The sequence below is a fragment of the Schistocerca nitens genome, chromosome 6, assembly GCF_023898315.1.
Source record: "Schistocerca nitens isolate TAMUIC-IGC-003100 chromosome 6, iqSchNite1.1, whole genome shotgun sequence".
NCBI lineage: Eukaryota > Metazoa > Arthropoda > Insecta > Orthoptera > Acrididae > Schistocerca > Schistocerca nitens.
This window is the reverse complement of record NC_064619.1, coordinates 322,311,173-322,330,379: the sequence shown is the minus strand read 5'-3', so window position 1 is coordinate 322,330,379 and position 19,207 is coordinate 322,311,173. Positions and strand designations below refer to the sequence as shown.

The 19,207-nt window shown below is 41.1% G+C and overlaps 1 protein-coding gene across 1 annotated transcript in view; it reads left to right on the top strand.

Annotated features, from left to right (window-relative positions):
• The window catches only part of LOC126262621 (sex peptide receptor), a 1,348,766-nt gene extending 1,330,015 nt beyond the window's left edge, over positions 1-18,751 (top strand). Inside the window, exon 9 of the mRNA XM_049959378.1 lies at positions 11,917-18,751. Within this exon, the coding sequence (XP_049815335.1) occupies positions 11,917-12,291 (375 nt within the window). The 3' untranslated portion in view covers positions 12,292-18,751. The remainder of the gene's footprint in view (positions 1-11,916) is intronic.
• The last annotated feature ends 456 nt before the right edge of the window (positions 18,752-19,207 follow it).

Below are 19,207 nucleotides of genomic sequence, written 5' to 3'. Positions count from 1 at the left end.
TGCGAAGAGAGGTCGCTGAAAACCAATCACTGACGTGCCCGGGACTAGGAAACAGGTAACCAAATTTTTACCACAACCGCTAGTACAACACGGTATGTGATTCTCTAGTTCTGTTTGAACATGCAATCTAACAGAAGGAAGGAAGGAAAACCAGGTTGGCAATCTACATAGAAGAGCCGGAAAAAGATGCTCTCTGGTTGATGGAATAAATTTGAAGCTAAACTCGCGTTACCACTGCAAATAAAAGGTCGGGAAATGGCATCCATGACGGAACTCCTCTGCATGTCCGCCATAAGACCAATAAAAGAAACATATAAATAAAAGAAATAAAAAAGGATTAGCCTACAATCTTTCCTACTGTGAGCAGACACTAACAGAGCCTCAAACTGTAGAAAATATTGTTCACGTTACAGTATTACAGAAAACTAATAACAAAAAATATATGTAAAAGGGATCACAACATCCTTCTTACGAAATTGAGCCACACCATTTCTTCTTCTCCCAATTTTTTTCAGCTCCTCAAAAGCCAGACTATAACCGGGCCGCTGAAACATTGCACTTGTTTGCGTATGAAGTTGGCAGCGTAACAGAGTGACAAGTGAAGAACGATAGGCGCTAGGCGTTCAGCGTTGGGCGCCAGCCAATCACAGCGCAGTGAGCACTGCTGTCACTCACGTGCTGTGACGTCAAAGTTCCCGCGTTGCCGGCTTTGTTTAGTGAATGTGTATACAAAGTGAATTGTATGTTGTTTACCGCGTGTTTTCGTTGTACTATGTGCTATATCGTTGTGACTTTTGTTACGTTGTGAGTTTACATACTTGGAAAATACCACCGAAAAGACTTCGTTCGCCTAGTGACAATCCTTTGCGTCGAGGGGTGCCGCTAAACAGCCATGCACTGGAGTTACTACGCAGAACTCGTGAGTTTTACGAGCAGGAGAAAAACTACGTAAGCATTCATGGACAGCTATCAATTCCTGCTGATAAAGTGGTGGAACGTTCGTCGAAAACTCTTGGAATTAGTGCAAGAACCGTAGTAAGTAAGGGAGTATTACTACAAAACTTGGAAGATACTGAAGTGAGCCGTTATGATTCCGAGCTGTTTGGATCAAATAATAAATTTTTAACAACCCTGGAAAGAAGAAAAAGCAGCCTAGTCCTATCACAGATTTAGATTCTTTCCAGACTGATGCAATCCGTAGGCATGTTTATGCTTACTACAGCGGAAAAGAGTATCCGACTGTAGCTAAGTTATTAGTCTCTTTAAAAAAAAGTGAACTCTTCCGGGGTGGTAAAACATCACTAAAAATTGTGCTAAAATATGGGTTTCCGATACAAAACGCTAGACGGACGCAAAGTACTGTTAGAGAGGGCACATATTGTTACCGCTCGTAGCATTTTCTTGCACAAAGTTGTGGGCAGAGACATTCATTCCATAATTTGGCTAGACAAAACGTGGATTAATGCCGGGGAGGCTGTCAATAAATGCTGGACGGATAACACACCCAGCAGTAGCGGCCATCAGCAGACGGGAAGAGGAGCTAGATTAATTGTGGTCCATGCAGGCTCCTCCAGTGGTTTTGTCCCTGACGCACTTTTAGTTTTTAGATAAAAAAAGACTGGTGATTACCATGAAGATATGGATCACAAACGATTTCTTGAGTGGTTCAGGAATCTTTTAAAACAATTTCCTATCCCTACAACAATTGTAATGGACAATCCTCCATATCATTCAGTGATACAGAACAAAGCCCCAACCACAAATGATCGGAAAGAAGTTATGGTGCAGTGGTTACAGGCTCGAAATATTGCAGCGGATATGAGTATGACAAAGGTTCTATTATATTCTCTTGTTAAAGAAAATAAGCCTACGACACCTACATATATAGTAGACGAAATTGCCTCGGAGCAGGGTCATACTGTAATAAGGCTGCCACCATATCACCGCCATTCCTACCCTATTGAGTTAATATGGAGTGATGTAAAAATGTATGTAAGGAACAACAAGTCCTTTACAATACCAGAGGTGGAAAAGTTGTTGCATGAAGCTCTTGCGACTGTGGATGCAGCCTCATGGAGAAAAAAGTAGAGCATGTCGAGAATCTTATACGAGCAGCACAGATAATAGAAGGCATTATCAGTGGCCATGAAAAATTAATGATTTGTCTTGCTGATGACGACGATGAAGACTGTTTTGGCGATGAATCGGACAACAGTGACGATGGCGAGCTGGATGGAATTGCGCTATTATCGATGTAAATTGGTGAGTGAATAATTACTAATATTGGTTATTTATTGCGATCTCGGTTATTATTTATTTTGTAAACTACGTACATAATTCATTTTAAAGTACCAGTCGTCAAATGCTTGTTTTTTGTATTTCTTTGCTCCGTAATCGAAAGGGTGTGCATTGTTATGCTTTTACATGCATTATTATACGGTTGTTTACTTCCTGTCATTGTAGTACAACTAAAAACGAGTGTATATATATACAGTGTAATTGCTCAATCGCTTGCATTTACGGACGGGACGGAAAACAGTATCGTCTGCTGTGTGTATAGAGGCTGCTGTTCCAACATGGCTATTACAGTATAACCAACCTAACTAGACAAAAAGCGAACTGCCAAATGCAATGTTTCGCCGGCGCGGGTAATGTCTTCATCATTCTTGTATTGAAACACTTATCCCAAGCATAAATTTTCTTTTTGTCTCAACTATTTTTCGTCCACTTTTCACTTCCGTACAAGACCACCACACTCAGAAAAGAATTCGTATCACTTAAAACAATATTCGATGTTAACAAGCTGTTTTTCTCCAGTAAAAATCTTTATGCTCTAGGCAGTAAGTATTTTATTTTCTCTCTATTTCAGCCTTCATCAGTTATTTTACTGCCCAAGTAGGAAAGCTCATGAACTACTGTTAGTTCTTGTTTCTTCCTCTTATTCTCTCAGTATTACCTGATGTAATTCAACTGCATTTACATTACCCTTGTTTTGCTTTTGTTGATGCTCATTTTATATCACCCTTTCAAGATGCTGTCCATACCATTCAGCTGCCCTTCCTAGCCCTTTTGCAGTTTCTGACAGAGTGACGGCGTCTTTTACCGACCTCAAAGCTCTTATGACTTCTCAGTTAAGTGTAACTCCTTCTCGAAATTATTTTTCTTGTTCAGTGTAAAGATTTAATAACTTTAGGGAAAGGTGATAATCCCGTGTCGCTCTCTTCTCAACCACTGCATTCCTTCCACGTCTCTGGACTCTTCCAAGTGTAGTTTTGTTTCTGAACAAGTTGTATATAAAGTTTCGCTCCCTCTGTGTTGCCCCTACTACATTCAGCATGTCAAAGATTGTATTCCAGTTAACCTTGTCTAAATCTACAAAAGCCATAAACGTACATTTGGCTTTTCTTGACCTATCTTTTAACTTAAGTCTTAAGGTCAGTATTTTCTCTCGTGTTCCTACATTTCTCCGGTATCCAGACATGTTTACCGTGATCGGCTTCCACCAGTTTTTCCATTTTTCTGTAAATGTTTCGTGTCACAATTTGGCAGCCGTGACTTATTAACATGATAGTTCGGTGATGTTCACACTTGTACCGCTTTCTTAGGAACTGGAAGGACTATATTCCTTCTTGAAAGCTAAAGGTATCTCGCTTGTCTCATGATTCTTGCACATCAGTTGAAATAGAAAACTTCCAGGCAGATTAAAACTGTGTGTCAGACCGAGAATCTAACTCGGAACCTTTGGCTTTTGCGGACAAGTTCTCTACCATTTTTTCCTCGTTTTGTTCGGTATTGTTCGTTGTGTTTGGTCGTAGCGGACGTCATATGACATCCGTTGAAGTTCGTTGTTGATCCGTGCACTAAGTTTTTTTTTATTATTATTATTACAGAGACCAGTCAGAACTCTGACCGAACACGTTGAGCTACCGCGCCGGCAACCATCTGAGCTACCCAGGCATGACTCACACACCGTCCTGACAGCTTTATTTCTGACAGTATCTCGTCTTCTACCTTCCAAACTTAACAGAAGCCATGTCTTCGCAATATCCTTTCTTCCAGGAGTGCTAGTTCTGCTAGGTTCACAGGAGAGCTGTCAAGTTCGGAAGGTAGGAGACGAGGTACTGGCAGAAATAAAGCTGTTAAGATGGGGAGAGAGTCGTGCTTGGGTACCTCGGATGCTGCTGGCAATGTTGATCGGCTAACTGCCCTCTGTAATAAAAAGAAATTCAGTAACTGGACCAACGATGAACTTGAAGAGGTGTCATGCGACGTCCGCCTCGAACACATGCAACTACCAATAACGAACAAAATGAGATTAAAAAAGGATGGTAGAGCAATTTCCCGCGAAAGGCAAAAATCCCGAGCTCGGGTCGCGGCTCGGCACAACGTTTTAATCTGCCAGGAGGTTTCATATCAGCGCACACTCCGCTGCAGAGTGAAAATCTCATTCCAGTTGAAATAGTTTTGGTATGGTAGGCTCTCCCAAGGATATCGATAGTTATGAGTGATTGCTGTTTTCTCAGAGGGTCTCTTTTCGACTTAGGTCTTTCAGTGCTCTGTCAAATTCCTCTCGAAGATGACTATGAAATAGGAGATATGATACTGTGTTATCTTTTTATCATATTGCTTTGAAGTACGTTTCCCATGTACTGTCTTTCTACGCATTTCTCCACCTTTCAACTTTCTCTTCTTTGCTTAATACTGGTGTTTTTTCTAAGCTCTTGATATTGATTCAGTTGCTTTTCTTTGTTCCAAACATCTCTTTAATTTCATTCAGGCAGTAGCAATCCTCTCCCTAGTCATATACGCTTTTGTATCCTTCTCTGATCATTGCTGCTTAGCCATTTAGCGTCTCCTGTCGGTCTTATTTTTTAGACGTTTATATCCCCTTTCGCCTGCTTTATTTGCTGTATTTTTGTATTTTGCTACTTTCATCAACTTAATTCAGAATTCCAATTGGTATCCAAGGGTATCTACTAGGCCTTGTCTTTTTACTTATTTGATCCTGTGTTGCTTCCACTATTTCATCCCTCCAAGCTATCCGTTCGTCTTCTACTGCATTCTTTTCACCTGTTTAATCTAACGTTTCCAAGTGGTCACTCTGAAACACTCAACAACCTGTGATACTTTCAAATTATCCAGGTCCCATATCCTTAATTTCCTTCCCATTTTGCGGTTTCTCCAGTTTTATTCTACAATTAACAAATAAATTATTATCAGACTCCTCATCAGGCTTCCAGAAATATCTTAAAAGCTTAAATTATGGTTCTGGAAACTCTCTCATACCGTTAAATAATTAATCTGATACCTTCCAGTGGCTACAGGCCTCTTCCACGTGTACAACTTTTTTCATGATTTTTAAACCAAGTGTTAGCGACGATCAGATTATGCTCTGTGCAAAATTCTACCAGGCAGCTCCTCCTTTTACTTCTCTCCCCAGTTTGTGTCCTCCTACCAATTTTTCTTCTCGCCTCTTCTTACTATTGAATTCGAGTCACCCATCACAATTGACTTTTACTCTCTCTCCATAATCTGAATAATTTCTTTTATTTCAGCATACATTATTTCAATCTCTTCATCAGCTGCGGAGCTAATTGACTTGTACTACTGTGCTAGTTTTTTTCCTTTGTGTCTATCTTGGCTACTGTATTCTCTCATATGATGTTCGTAGTAGATTAACTACTTTCCTGTTTCCTTATTCAGTATTAGACCTACTCCTGCACTATCGGTACTTCATTTTGTATTTGTAACCCTGCAGTTAGCTGATCAGGAATACTGTTCACCCTCCACCGAACTTCACTAATCTCCACTATAGCTTCAAACTATAAATCTACTTTTTAAAATTTTATAAACTACCTGCCCAATTAACAGATCCAGCATTACACTCTCCCACTCGTAGATAGCGTTTTATTTTTCTGATGACGGCACCCTCCTTAGTACACCCCACAGGAGATCCGAATGGTGGACCAAGTTTACCACAGGAATGTTTCACCCAAGAGGATGCCAGTATCATGTAATAATATAGTACAGTTGCATCACCTCCGGTAACATAACTGCACCTTGCATTCAGCCGTTAGTTGTACCAGCTCATCAAGACTATGTTGGTTGATTGTTACAAGATGAGCTTAGTCAATGATCCAGACTATTGCCTCTGCAACTACAGAAGAAGCTGCTACCCATCATTCCTACAGTAGTAGTCCAGGTACTTATTAAACCGTTAACATAATATTATAAAACTTAATGAGTAGATTATTACAGCATTTAAGTTTTTAACTCCGTCCGGTTATTGCATGAAATAATGCAAATCAAAGTCTGGCACCTCCTGGAAGCCGTAAGTTCAGAAAATCTGCAAGTAGGACCGTGCCCCCTAGTAGCCGTTTGGTGAGTTAAATGAAAACTTCAAACATTTTTTAAATATTATTTACTGTGCAGAAGTGGTACAAAGCTGTATCACTTTTCAACATAACCTCCCCCACGCTCAATGCAAGTCCTCCAGCATTTATAAAGTGCATAAATTCCTTTAGAAAAAAAATTCTTTTGGTAGTCAGCGCTACCACTGCTGCACCGCGTGGCGTACCTCTTCAACTTCTTTCCTCCCATTGCGTCTTTCAGTGGTTCAGACATATGGAAATCACACGGGGAAAGGTCTGGTGAGTATGGTCGATTAGGAAGATACTAAAAATGCAGATCTGTGATTGTTGCAATTCTTGCACGGGCAGTGTGGGGCTTGAATTGTCATGTTGCAAAACGACACCTGCTGACAGCAATCCACGTCGCTTTGATTTGATGGCAGGCCGCAGATGATTTTTTAGGAGTTCTGTGTATGATGCACTGGTAACAGTGGTCCAACTAGGCACGTAATGCTCCAAAATGACGCCTTTTTCGTCCCTGAAGAGAGTCAGCATAACATTCCCAGCTGATTGTTCTGTTCTAAACTTCTTTGGTTTTGGTGATGAGGAATGGCGCCATTCCTTGCTCGCTCTCTTCGTTTCCGGTTGGTGGAAGTGAACCCAGGTTTCGTCCCCAGTAACGATTCTTGCCATCACCTTCTTGTTCAAAGCGCCGAAGAAGTTCTTCACAATTATCAACACCTCGATCTCTCATTTGAGGAGCCAGCTGCCGTGGCACCCATGTTGCAGACATTTTGTGAAACTGGAGCACATCATACACAATGTGGTGTGCTGACCCATGACTAATCTGTAAATATGCTGTAATGTCAGTGTCACTCGTCGGTTTTCCTTCACTATGGCTGCAACTGCTGCAATGTTCTGTGGAGTCACAACTCGTTGTGCCTGACCTGGACGAGGAGCATCTTTCACTGAAGTCACACCATTTGCGAACTTCCTACTCCATTCGTAGACTTGTTGCTGTGACAAACGTGCATCACCGTACTGAACCTTCATTCGTCGATGAATTTCAATAGCTTTCACACCTTCACCACGCAAAAACCGAATAGCAGAACGCTGTTCTTCCCTGGTGCAAGTCGCAACTGGGGCGACCATCTTTATACTGATACTGCGACGATATGTGTGCATTTGCACTATGCTGCCACCTACAGGCCATTCTGCATGCTGTTTGTAGCACGCTTACCAGCTTACAGCATAACGGCGCGAAATTTCAATTTGTTATTACAAATTTAAGATTTTCGTTTGACTCACCCTCGTAATTATTCGCCAGACACAGAAACATGTAGCGATAAGGGACGACCAAAACCATTCGCTTCGAGTGCCGGACAGTCCAGAATCGGTAGATCCAACAGGCAAAGTCGTCATGAGCACTGAGTAAATCTATCCCAACGACGCTCCCAGTCGATGATACCAGTGTCCTGCCGCGTGAAGAAATCCGTATCTGTTTGCTGCACAACCTCGCCTGACAATAATCGTCGACACTTTTAGGTGCTTTCTAAGGGGAGGTATTAGGACCGTGAGGTAGGTGCTCCAGTGTCTCCCATTTGACCGTAATGGATGAATCTGGGCTCCCAAATCGAACGACGAGTTGTATCGAACTGCGATCGGCACGGAACGAGGCGCACCATTCCAAATTGGTGGATTTCGACAAACATGCTGCGCCATTCACATTCTTCATTCTCCGGTGATACCTACAGGTGGTTGTACGACGGCACCCTAGAAAATAAAGGCAGCACGTTGGTCCTGTCTGGACGCATTTGCTAATAATGCCGCCCTAGTTCATGTTTCCACGTTTACCGTACGCACATCCGAAAGACACGAATGAAACACTAATCACATGGCTTCATGTCGGTGGTTATGTACCCGCATCCGAGAAGCGCTTTGTTACATACACGATGGAGCAACGCCACTAACTGGGAACACTTTGATCTTCTCTCATGTGTCGCTGCAAACAGAGGATAGCCACAGGAAGCCGCAGTCAGCTATAGAGTTGAACACGTAGGCCTACCACTCTTCCGTAATACCACGTAACAGAAAGATTCTCCAAACTAGAATAGCGTACTGCCCAATACTATCTTCATCAGTTTGATGAAGATTAAAACGGATGGATCGAAGACAGGTGATGCCAACAAACTAAGAGGCGTTAAATAAAATCCTGCAGAATTTTATCAGATAAAATGTTTCCTACCTAAGAAGGCAGTAATCTGCTATGTAGAAACCATCGCAATTAGGAAGCAGGGAAGTGTACCAGATCTTGCAACCAAAGCTGTGTGGTATTATTAACAGATTCCCAAAGTGTAGGCGTAGTGAAGAGCGTCAAAAACCAAAACTGAACAAAAGAGGAGTTGCCCTTAATTATTGACATTACTAAGGAATTCGCCACAAAGAAACAAACACAAATAGCAACAGTTTTTGTGGATTCCAGGACACAGTGGCTTCTTTCATAATGAAAAACTAGGCAGCTTAGCGAAGCTAGCAATTAACTTAGGCAAAATCCTAAATTATAGATTAGGCAAAATCCTAAATTATAGACTTTCTGCTGAAGAAATGCTGAGCTTAATCAATTGAAAAATGAGACACCACTGGCAGACGCAATGGGATTCAACCAAGATTTCAAAAGAACAGCATTATGGCCGGCTGCAAGCTGAAATGGTATTATGTCGATGGTCTACCGATTGCGACAGAAGCAGACGATTCATTATAACAGTCGCACGCAAGCGTTTAAACCTTGGTAAGTTAGCAACCCACCCATTCTGATCAAGATTGAAGGAATCTCAATTATACGATTTATGTGATAAAGAAGGAAACTTAAACAATGCTCTATTGTCGTTTACCAGATACAAGTCGGAAGCAAAGACTTTTATCCCCTCCAATATCAGCTGCAGCGTTACTGTCAACCCAAAGAGCGAACTAATATTGAACCAGTAACCCTTCGTTTCATTAAAGAATCAAACTCAAATGTATAAAACAGCTTCAAACGTTTGACTACTTTACAAGTGAGTTAAGCTATAGAGGTTTGACATTAAAAATGTAAGAGAGAAAAACTTTAGAAGACGTTTGAATTTGTGGTGAAAGTTTGTTGGAAGTCGCTAAGAGCTATAAATATGAAACACTGGATGAATATAATTTGCGCTCCATTTAAACCAAAGGCTAGTTTTTCCGCGCATCTCAACGTTTACGACGTCATATCTCTTGATCTATGCGTTGTACATTGATATAATTTTTCTGGTACATTGACATATATACGTAGGTACTGCCTAAAAAATGAACTGAGGATAGAGTTACATGTAAAGCAGTGGTAAATTAAAACATCAATCTTGATAATAAAGTTTGACTGCATATCATTTTAAGCAGAAGTTGGGTTTTCATGCAGCTAAATTTCTATGACATATCTCGTGAAGTATGTGTCGCGAAATTAGGTAATTTTGTAGTTTTATTCAGATGTATTCGTGGGTAGTGTATGCAAACTGTGCTGAGAGTAGCGTCGTTAGTAAATGAGAAATTAAAACGTTTATGCTTAAGTTTAACTCCATGAACAGCTAATATGTAGTACGCGATAACTTTTCGTCTAATGTGTGTGTGTGTGGGGGGGGGGGGTGGGAGGGGGGCAGGGGGGGGGGAGGTGTCAGAGAGGAAAAGTTTAAGATCTTAAAATAAGTAATGAGTAATTTAGGATAACAATTTTAATTTTTAAATTCGGTAAATAACTAGGCGAAGTACTGAAAATCAAATTTGTGCCTCCTCTGGAAGCTGTGTGGAAGACAACCTGCAACGAGAACTGGGTTCCATGTCCCGGGATAGTCGCTTTTGAATAGACGTGTTACATGACTTAAATACGTGGGACCAAAGTGTATAGATATACTGTGCACGTGATAATATTCACGTAGGAGAACTTTAACATGTTATCTGCTGCAAGTGGCTATAGAGGTCTAACAATGTGTTTCCTGGAGCAACGGCTTTGGCCTTACTAAAGGAGCTCAAAAGTCAACAGTTTGGAGTGCGATAAACTTTTTTCTCTATGAATCAAGTAACATTCACCTTTATTAGCACAATGAGAGAACTTTTGGGCTCGGCATCACATACACTTATTACTGCTTTACACTCTTCTCAATGCCGTTTATAGTCCATAGTAATTAAGAACTCGTTTACAACGAATTGTCCGCATAATGGCCGGCCGTTGTGGCTGAGCGGTTCTAGGAGCTTCAGTCTGGAACCGCACGATCACTGCTGTCGCAGGTTCGAATCCTGCCTCGGGCATGGGTGTGTGCGGTGTCCTTAAGTTAGTTAGGTTTAAGTAGTTCTAAGTTCTAGGGGACTGATGACTTCAGATGTTAATTCCCATAGTGTTCAGAGCCATTTTGTCCGAATATAACATCATATAACACAGTACCACGAACCTTATTGTACGTGTTCGTACTATCCAATCTTTTTGCGAGACAGGAATCCAGATGTAAATAACTTTCTCGTCATTAACACAGTTCAACGTCACTCGGGAATTTTCACGTGTATTTATCTAAGTAGTGCCAATCCTCCGTAGATTAACATACACATTACCAACTACAGCCCGAAGACAGATGGCTGCCCGAAAAGGATAATGTTATTAATATATTTAAACATTATTTTCTGCGTGAACCTGAACTCCATCGACATACATTCAGATGTAGCAGTATGGACCAAGACGTGGTCTCTCAAACGTATACCTAAAGAGCTATGAGTAGTTGTTGACCTTTGATACTTTGAAACATATTTCTTCTACTACAGGTTGTTTAATTTTTTTATTTTAGGAGGTGGTAGTGTGAATCAAAATAAAATAAAGTCCAGTAAACAAGGGGACAAAAATGCATGCTTTACGGGCTATGAGCACTTTCTCAATGGAAGAGATGCGTTTGACAGTAACGAAGATGGATAAGTACTCCTCAAGTGTACATTTTAGAGCCCATCTTTAATACACAGTTTTTCGTGGTTTGGTCGATACTATCATCGCAGACAGTTGTCGGTAGACTTATGGCTCACTCTGCATTTATTATCGTTAATGGGAATGGTTATTTGAATCAAGATTTATAACAAATGATACCCACAAAATAAAATGACGTTAAAGAAATTCATTTATTACTAATTAATCTAGTTACCTTGTCGTGTATATTATCTGTTTATTTCTAGATATACACTCTAGCTGGCACATCAACTGCAAAGTTTTTGTATTATTTTTTAGGCATTTCCGTATCTAGCAAATAGATGTCACAGGCGTGTACAGTCTTACTTTAGATACCACTGTTTCCTCTAACGGCATCCGTTTAGGACGAATTCGGCACTGTGCACCGAATTCGTCCTAAAGCGATGCTTTTAGCGGTAACAATGCATCTCTCATCTCAATTATAAACATAGAGCCGCTACAAAGTGTCTTATACTACGTTTATATGAACCTTGGCTGTAGCCATTCGTTGGTTGGTAGTTATTTTCAGATGAAACCTTACCTTAAAATCTGACGAACCGCTGCTGACTGTTGCAGGAGAACCGCAAGAGCGAGTGCAGGAAACTTCGGGACTCGAACTGCACGACGCTCATGCTGATCGTCGTGGTGACGGTCTTCCTGCTCGTCGAGATCCCTCTGGCAATCGTCACCATCCTCCACATCATCTCGAGCAGCGTCACCGAGATTCTCGACTACTACGTCGCCAACGTGCTGGTGCTCTTCACCAACTTCTTCATCATCGTCAGCTACCCCATCAACTTCGCCATCTACTGCGGCATGTCGCGGCAATTCCGAGAGACCTTCAAGGAGCTGTTCGTGCGAGGGGCGGTGGTGGCCCACCGGAACGGTGGAAGTTCCAAATACTCGCTCGTCAACGGACCGCGTACGTGTACCAACGAGACGGTGTTGTAACGACGAAACAGTTGTACCATACTTCAAGTGAACGTCCGATGCGACGCGTCGACTCTTTCTCGTACCTTCTTCTGTGGCGTCATTGGAACGCGTTTCATCATAACCCTCGCAACATCACATTAACTCTTCGTCTTCGTTTCCCCTCTATCCAACATCTGGTCAAATGGGTATGAATGGTACTCTGATGATATTTCTCTACTGTTGGACTTTTATTTGTTGCTCTCAGAAGCTAGTTTCGTCAAAGAGAGGGGTCTGTTGTACTGTAGCGTACTAAGATGTATCTCCTCGGCTACACGTTGACGAACGAGAGTCATTCTAACGCACAGCAGTTCCTTCTGTGACTGCACCGTTGACTTACGCATACTTCGTAATTCAAAATATCAGCAGAAGACGGTTCAGAACATAGGCACGATCATCTTACTATATTCACCACACCAATCGCAACAGTCCACCAGTGTAACTTACAACATTTTATACCTTAGTCAATATTATTCACCAGAGCTCTCCCCAATTTTCATGTCCTAATCACACTGAAACACAACGTTGCCGATGAAACATGTCTGAGTCACATCAAGCGACCGTGTACTTCAGACCAACACTGAAATGTACATCTTTCCTCACCAGGAGAAGAATATGAGTGTGGCTGCAAATTACAAATAGAAATTGAATAAAACGAGCGCAGTTATCGATTTCAACACAAGGCCCTCTTGACATTATACGAACACAGCCCTAAAAGTGAGTAACATGCCCCAAAGTTTGTCCAACAAGAAATTCATGATTTTCTGTATTGTGGGGATAAATAAACCGAGCGACCAAAATCTATTTGGTGGTGTCTCCAATCATACGTCATTGATTTGGAATTAAATGCTGTTAGCGGTTTTTTCACTTTGTGTTGTTTCTGGATCAATTTCTGTTAAGCTGTCAGGTAGAAACTCTAGTTTGATATTTATCTTTCAGGTGTTGCAACACAGGAGAATTCTGCAATAATGTTCCCAATCCCTTTCTTTGAAACCCTTGAAACGCAAGGAAAAGATCTTAAGGATGAGCGAACGTTTCATTTCTTAAGAGACCTTCGACCACATGAATTCCATGTAAAGAACCGTTTTTGGTTCTATATTCCGGCATGCACCCCAGTATTTTTCAGTCACGTTCATATCACATTTAGAGATGGATTGTTTTACACTATTGCCACCCAAGAACTCTTTACCAGGGTTCAAGGTCTATAGCATCACCACCATCATTCTCATGTCATTTTTCTCTCCTTGTGGTCTTATTTTGACAGAACCTGACTCATGCTTCACGTAGTGGGAAACTGCTTGTAGCTTATAGACCAGAGACGATCATGCAGACTGATTCAATTGTTAAAATACCGACCTTCACAAAAGCAGGAAATCGGACAGGCGTCTAAATTTAAGAAGAGTGAAACGTGTAATTCTTCTTTATAGCGTAACATGCGCCATAGTATATTGTATGTCCAGCAGATGAGAAATTAATTTCGTACAGAAGAAAGTGTCACAGGTACGTGCATAGCGTTACTTGTAGAACAGGATTGACGCAATCCACAAAGTCTTCGTTTTCAACTCATCTGTTAAAATAACTTACAAATCGCGTTTTCCGCTGATCTGGAATCTCTACACCATTTTGCAATAGTATCAATATGTGATTCAGCTTTGAATGTCATTCACATGTTCGTTCATAAGATATAATGGTATTTTCCTCTTTGTCCACAAACGTAAGGTGTCAGCTGCACAATTATTTGGATGTTTGCGCAACGGGATTTTGTTGTTGTAAGAAACAAATTTGTCACTAGCGAATGTGGGGGATAGTCACTCATGTGTTACAAGGTGGACTGCAGATAACACTGTCACGCAGTACCTACTGACCAACAAGAGAACAGAATTTCTCACTTCAAACTGAGTACAGTGACTAATATGAGTCACGTTAAGAACAATCTCACTGAAAGCATGTCAACATGGTACACATTTTGTAATAAGAAAGAAGACTTCAACTTGTGTTTGCGTGTTAGAGACTGAACAAAGAGTTAATTAGTGTCTTCGAAAAGTTTTTACTCTCAGTTACGTAACTACATGTCACTGTATAATCCATAATACTTGTAAATATTTGTAAATCATATTTTTAATTTAACATTGCATTGTATGAGGTCAGTAAATTCCTTCAGTTAAATGTTTAAACTGGTGCTATGTGTCTGTCAAGTGTGTGCTCTGTACATAATAATGTGGTTGGGTAAATTTTGCTATGTGACTGTAAATATCTATATGTTTAAATATGAAGCTAAAAAATTTATCATAAGGATACAGAAAATGCCGAACTTTAATTGGACAATGTAAACAGAGATATCTGTATTGAGTGTTACTGGGTAAGCGATATGGTTCCTTCATTCACCTTCTGCCTGAGGAATTAATTCAGGAAGGACTGAAGCGAAACTGGTTATATATCTGATGTGGGGAGTCAAGGAATCACTAACCTGCACTAGGCCACTTAAGTACTGAACTACTGTACAAATAGCTCTGGCCCACTGAGAAGCAAATACTCCAAACTGATCTTGTACTCTTTGCGATGCGTGAATGTGAGCTTTTCCATGATGCTTGTCCAGCCAGTGAACAAAAGACCAGTTTCGACCCTCACTTTGGGCTGTTAATTCAGTCTAGAGCTAAAGCCTCTCGACTGAACATCTCAGGCATTTGCTGTAAAATTTGTGTATATAGCTTTATACTGAGTTTATGGCAACCTCATATACGTGCCTCTTGTTTGCAATTTTATTTTTCCCAAACTGCTACTGGTGTGATATATTCGAAGCTGAAGAGGACTAGTCAAAATGATGTTAATAATTTGCTACACCATTAAGGTGATACTATTTTCTTGAGGTACATGAAAACAAAATTACATTTTTGGTCATTGCAGTGTTCACCATTTTGTATTGTGGAGGATTGGGTCATTTTAGAGAGAAACATTGACGTCGATGAGCTGAATAACCTTAAAAATCTGAATTTCATTCAGCTTCAAAACCCACTGCAGGAGAGAAGGATTATCACATGTAGTGAATGAGGGACGCTTCTATTTGACCTAGTTTGGAAAATGCTACATGTCATTCTTTAATAGCAGTTTTATCGCTAGTTAAGATCTAAATGTTAGGCATGGTTATTACCCATTTTACCTAATCGATTTAATGGAAACTAACTTTACAAGCAGAATAAGGACGCAAACACGCAGTATGATTAAAATTACACTCGGAGTCAGAGTGTGAAATGTTTTGAAACTTAACGACAAATGAAAACTGTATGCCTGTCAGGGACACACATCTAAAAATGTGCCCTTGCTGGTCGATGCTGTTACCAACCGAGATATCCAGGCATGGCCCACGACCTGCCCTCAAAGTTTTAATTCGAACAGTGCCTCTCTCCTACCTTCTAAATACCAAAGATATTGTTCTGCATAGCTGGCAGGGTTAAGCACAGATTAGGGAATATTTTACACAATGAATCTTTCATTGTGTAGCAGAGCGTGCACTGATTCAACAGAGTACTCTCCAATAAAGAGTGAAAGTGTTATTCGGGAAGTAGTCACATACACTGTTCCATCTTGCTTGCCCACTGATGGGTGGCAAAGCGCCTATATTCACAGAAGATTGGTACCGGTTGTTGCGTAATCAGTAAGGCTCCCTGGGTGTAGTGTACGGGGAAGCATACAGACAGGGTTGGCCAAGTGGTTTGCACATGTACGTGTGTAACAGGGCCATCTTTCCTAAAATTGAAACTCATCACCAGCCAATGAGCGAACTGAAGGGCACATGGCAGTGCCAACACTCAATGATTGTAAGGGGAATGGTGGGAGGATGTTAAATAGACATGAAAAGTGGCCCTACTGATCTGACATAATTAAGACGTGGCCACCCAAAATTATTATCAAAGATTTTTTAGCTACAAATTTCAACGAGAGACACAATTAGATTGGTTTTTTACATTATAGTATAACATACATTTTCTGACAAACATTTACAGTGTTAAGCTAATTCATTGGCAAGGGGTTTAGAGTCTGATACTAATCAACATGTATTGGGAAGAAACGATAAAATTCTTGCCGAAAGATTAGTATTAAATGGCGAATAGTGCAATAGCAGTGTATGATTTCGAACTATGTATCGAGCTGCAACAGCGTTGATCGTAAATCCGCATGTTGTGCTCCAGAATGAAGCTTCAATTACTGAAACTCAGTAAAAATGCCACACCTGTCCGCACAGTTGGCCTCGCTGGTGTGAATAGGACTCACCATGTTAATCTGCAGGTGGAGGCGGAAGTCATTAGTTTCTACTAACAGTTTACCTCTGCGGCTAAATTCCAACCAACCAGAAAATTTCTAAGTCAACCTAGTTCGAAGAGCTGTCAGGCTGCAGAGATGCTCGGCCGTGATGACTCCTGGGGGCACAGTAATTTCATCCTGTGTGATTCCGAGAACTGAAATTCATGACTCTGCATTTCTCGTTCATCACATCATTTTGATTAACTGAACTATGGATATTTCGAGTGCCAGTCAGCGAAAAGGTATCTTAAGAGATAGTGGTTTCTTTTCCTGGCTGTGATTTCAGGTGGTTAACCAGTAACATGCTCCATAACACTTCATGCTGAAAAACCGTGTCCTTCTCTATTTCTGTCTGTCTGTTGCCAATAAAGATGAACCTCTGTAGCACAGCTGTGCTGCTCTCTGTAACTTCCAAATTATTTATGTTGCAAATTCGTTACAGCTCTTACATTGAGTTAAACATTTCTGTCAAGCAGCGTCTAAGCTCAGTGTTGTGTCCCATGTCCTCAAAGGTCTCCAAACTACCTTGGTCCTCAGTCCACTTTCGAATGTTATCTACAGCCATCGATGCATTATGAAGAAGGCAGCTTTTTATGGTTCTGTTCACGAAAGTGTTCTTCCTGGTCTTGCCAAAAAGGTACATTGCCTCCTCCTACATGCAGGTTGTTAAAAATACTCTGCTGGTGTGCCAGTACCACAGGAGATAGTATCTGCGTTTTTTTCTCTTGACATTCGGCACCCAATATCAGCTTCCTCAAAGCCTTAGTGGGTCTGACTGCGTGGCACTGACCCCTGCAGTTCTCAACGAGTCCTCTCCAGTAATTCTCATAGGGTGGTCCACCCTCCCAATCAACTGCAGATCCACTTACTTACAGCCCAGTGCAGTATACTGTCATAGTGGCCTCTTATGTGGGAGAACATGCAGTCCAGTAAAAAAAATTAATCTATGTTAGTTCAGCATTGCCAAACACTGCTACTAATACACACCTCAGTTATTGATTGGGATTAATTATTCCGATCTGACTTACCTTTTTAATTCTGGTTTTATATGAGTTACGGAACAATTTCCCAAAAATGGTTACATAAAATTGGGCAGTGATGCAACAGCCTTTGAGGCGTCGATTAAGCTTCTCCGCAGTGTCCTTTCGTCCAGGAGTGCTAGTTCCGCTAGTCTTGCACCAGAACTTCTGTGAAGTTTGCAGGGTACGGGGGAGGTTCTGTCGGAAGTCAGACTCTAAGGACGGGTCATGAATCATGCATGGATATCTCAGGAGGAGCATTGCCCGAATAAGACGAGGTTCGCTTTTCAACTCTCCCTCAGGCAGACTGTTTTAATCCGCCAGGAATTTTAAGAGGAGCTGTAACCTAAAACTGTATTAAGAGTACCCGATCAGGCCAGAAGTAAATTATGACTACCGCTAATATACGATTACAGCCGTCCGCTGCTACCAGCAGCATCCAACATCTACAGATGCAAGGAATACACGAGCAGTCCCCCGCTAATACAGTTTATATTAGGACGAGAGTGATGTAAACAGGGTACTGGGAGAGTTAAATCTGAATTTTACTGTGAAGCGATTCTGCCGTGTAAGTTCGTCCCAAGTTTCAGTCCTCGAGCGGCGTCCTCAGTGTGTGGTGACGTCAGACACGCGGTCAGCGGCAGCTGCGCCCCGAGATGAGCCCCTTCGTGGTCGCCAGTCGCCCCTGACTGCCCTGCGCCTCGGAGGCACAGTGTGGGAGTCTTTATGTTTGGAAATCTGTATATATCTCTTACGAACGACGCTTAAATTTATATAAAACATAATAATAGACAGATATTTTGAAATGTGTTAACTGACTGGAGCTAAATGTTTGTTCATGTACAAAAATATTAATTACATGTGTGTTAAAAGTGTCATACGAATAAATTTTAAGGATTTACTGCGAAGTAGTAATATGGCTGTAAAAAGGATTCTTATGGTCTTCTCAAGAGCTTTTGTAAGTGTGGTGTAATAATAAACCTGTACTTCTCTGGTTGAGACTGGGCAGCCCTGTTGCTGTCTTCTGTAGGCAATTCCTGTTTATGAAAGATGTCCTGTTCACCATGCTACTGTGTGGCCTGCAGAATACACTAAATATAATAAATTCCCTTTTAAATTGTCAATGTATTCTTTGTTGGGCTCCTCACCCTGACTCAAAACGTTTCTTATCCGGCAAAAATCGAATACACCTTCTCTGAAGATGCTTTCCCAATGTAATGGTATTTTGTGTGAAACCTCACTGTCCATCTAACATGCCAATAAGGGGAAAAACTGTTCAGTACACAGTAACAATCCAGACAAACGTTACGCATCTAGGTCTTGTGCCCCACTTACTTTAAGCGCAGTATGTAATGTCAGATATCTTTGAACGTGATTTGATGTACCATTCTCCATGTCGTATACCTAAACAGTTCCATCCTCAACATAATGGCTATTGTGCCTTTATTCCAGTACACCTATCCCACATTTTGAAGATGTCAACTACGAATTGTCTACTTACATTATCTGTAGCTCAGACTCCTTCTTATGGGTTTGTGCGATTGTGCGTGTGTGTAATTGCGGGTCTCCAAAGATTCTCC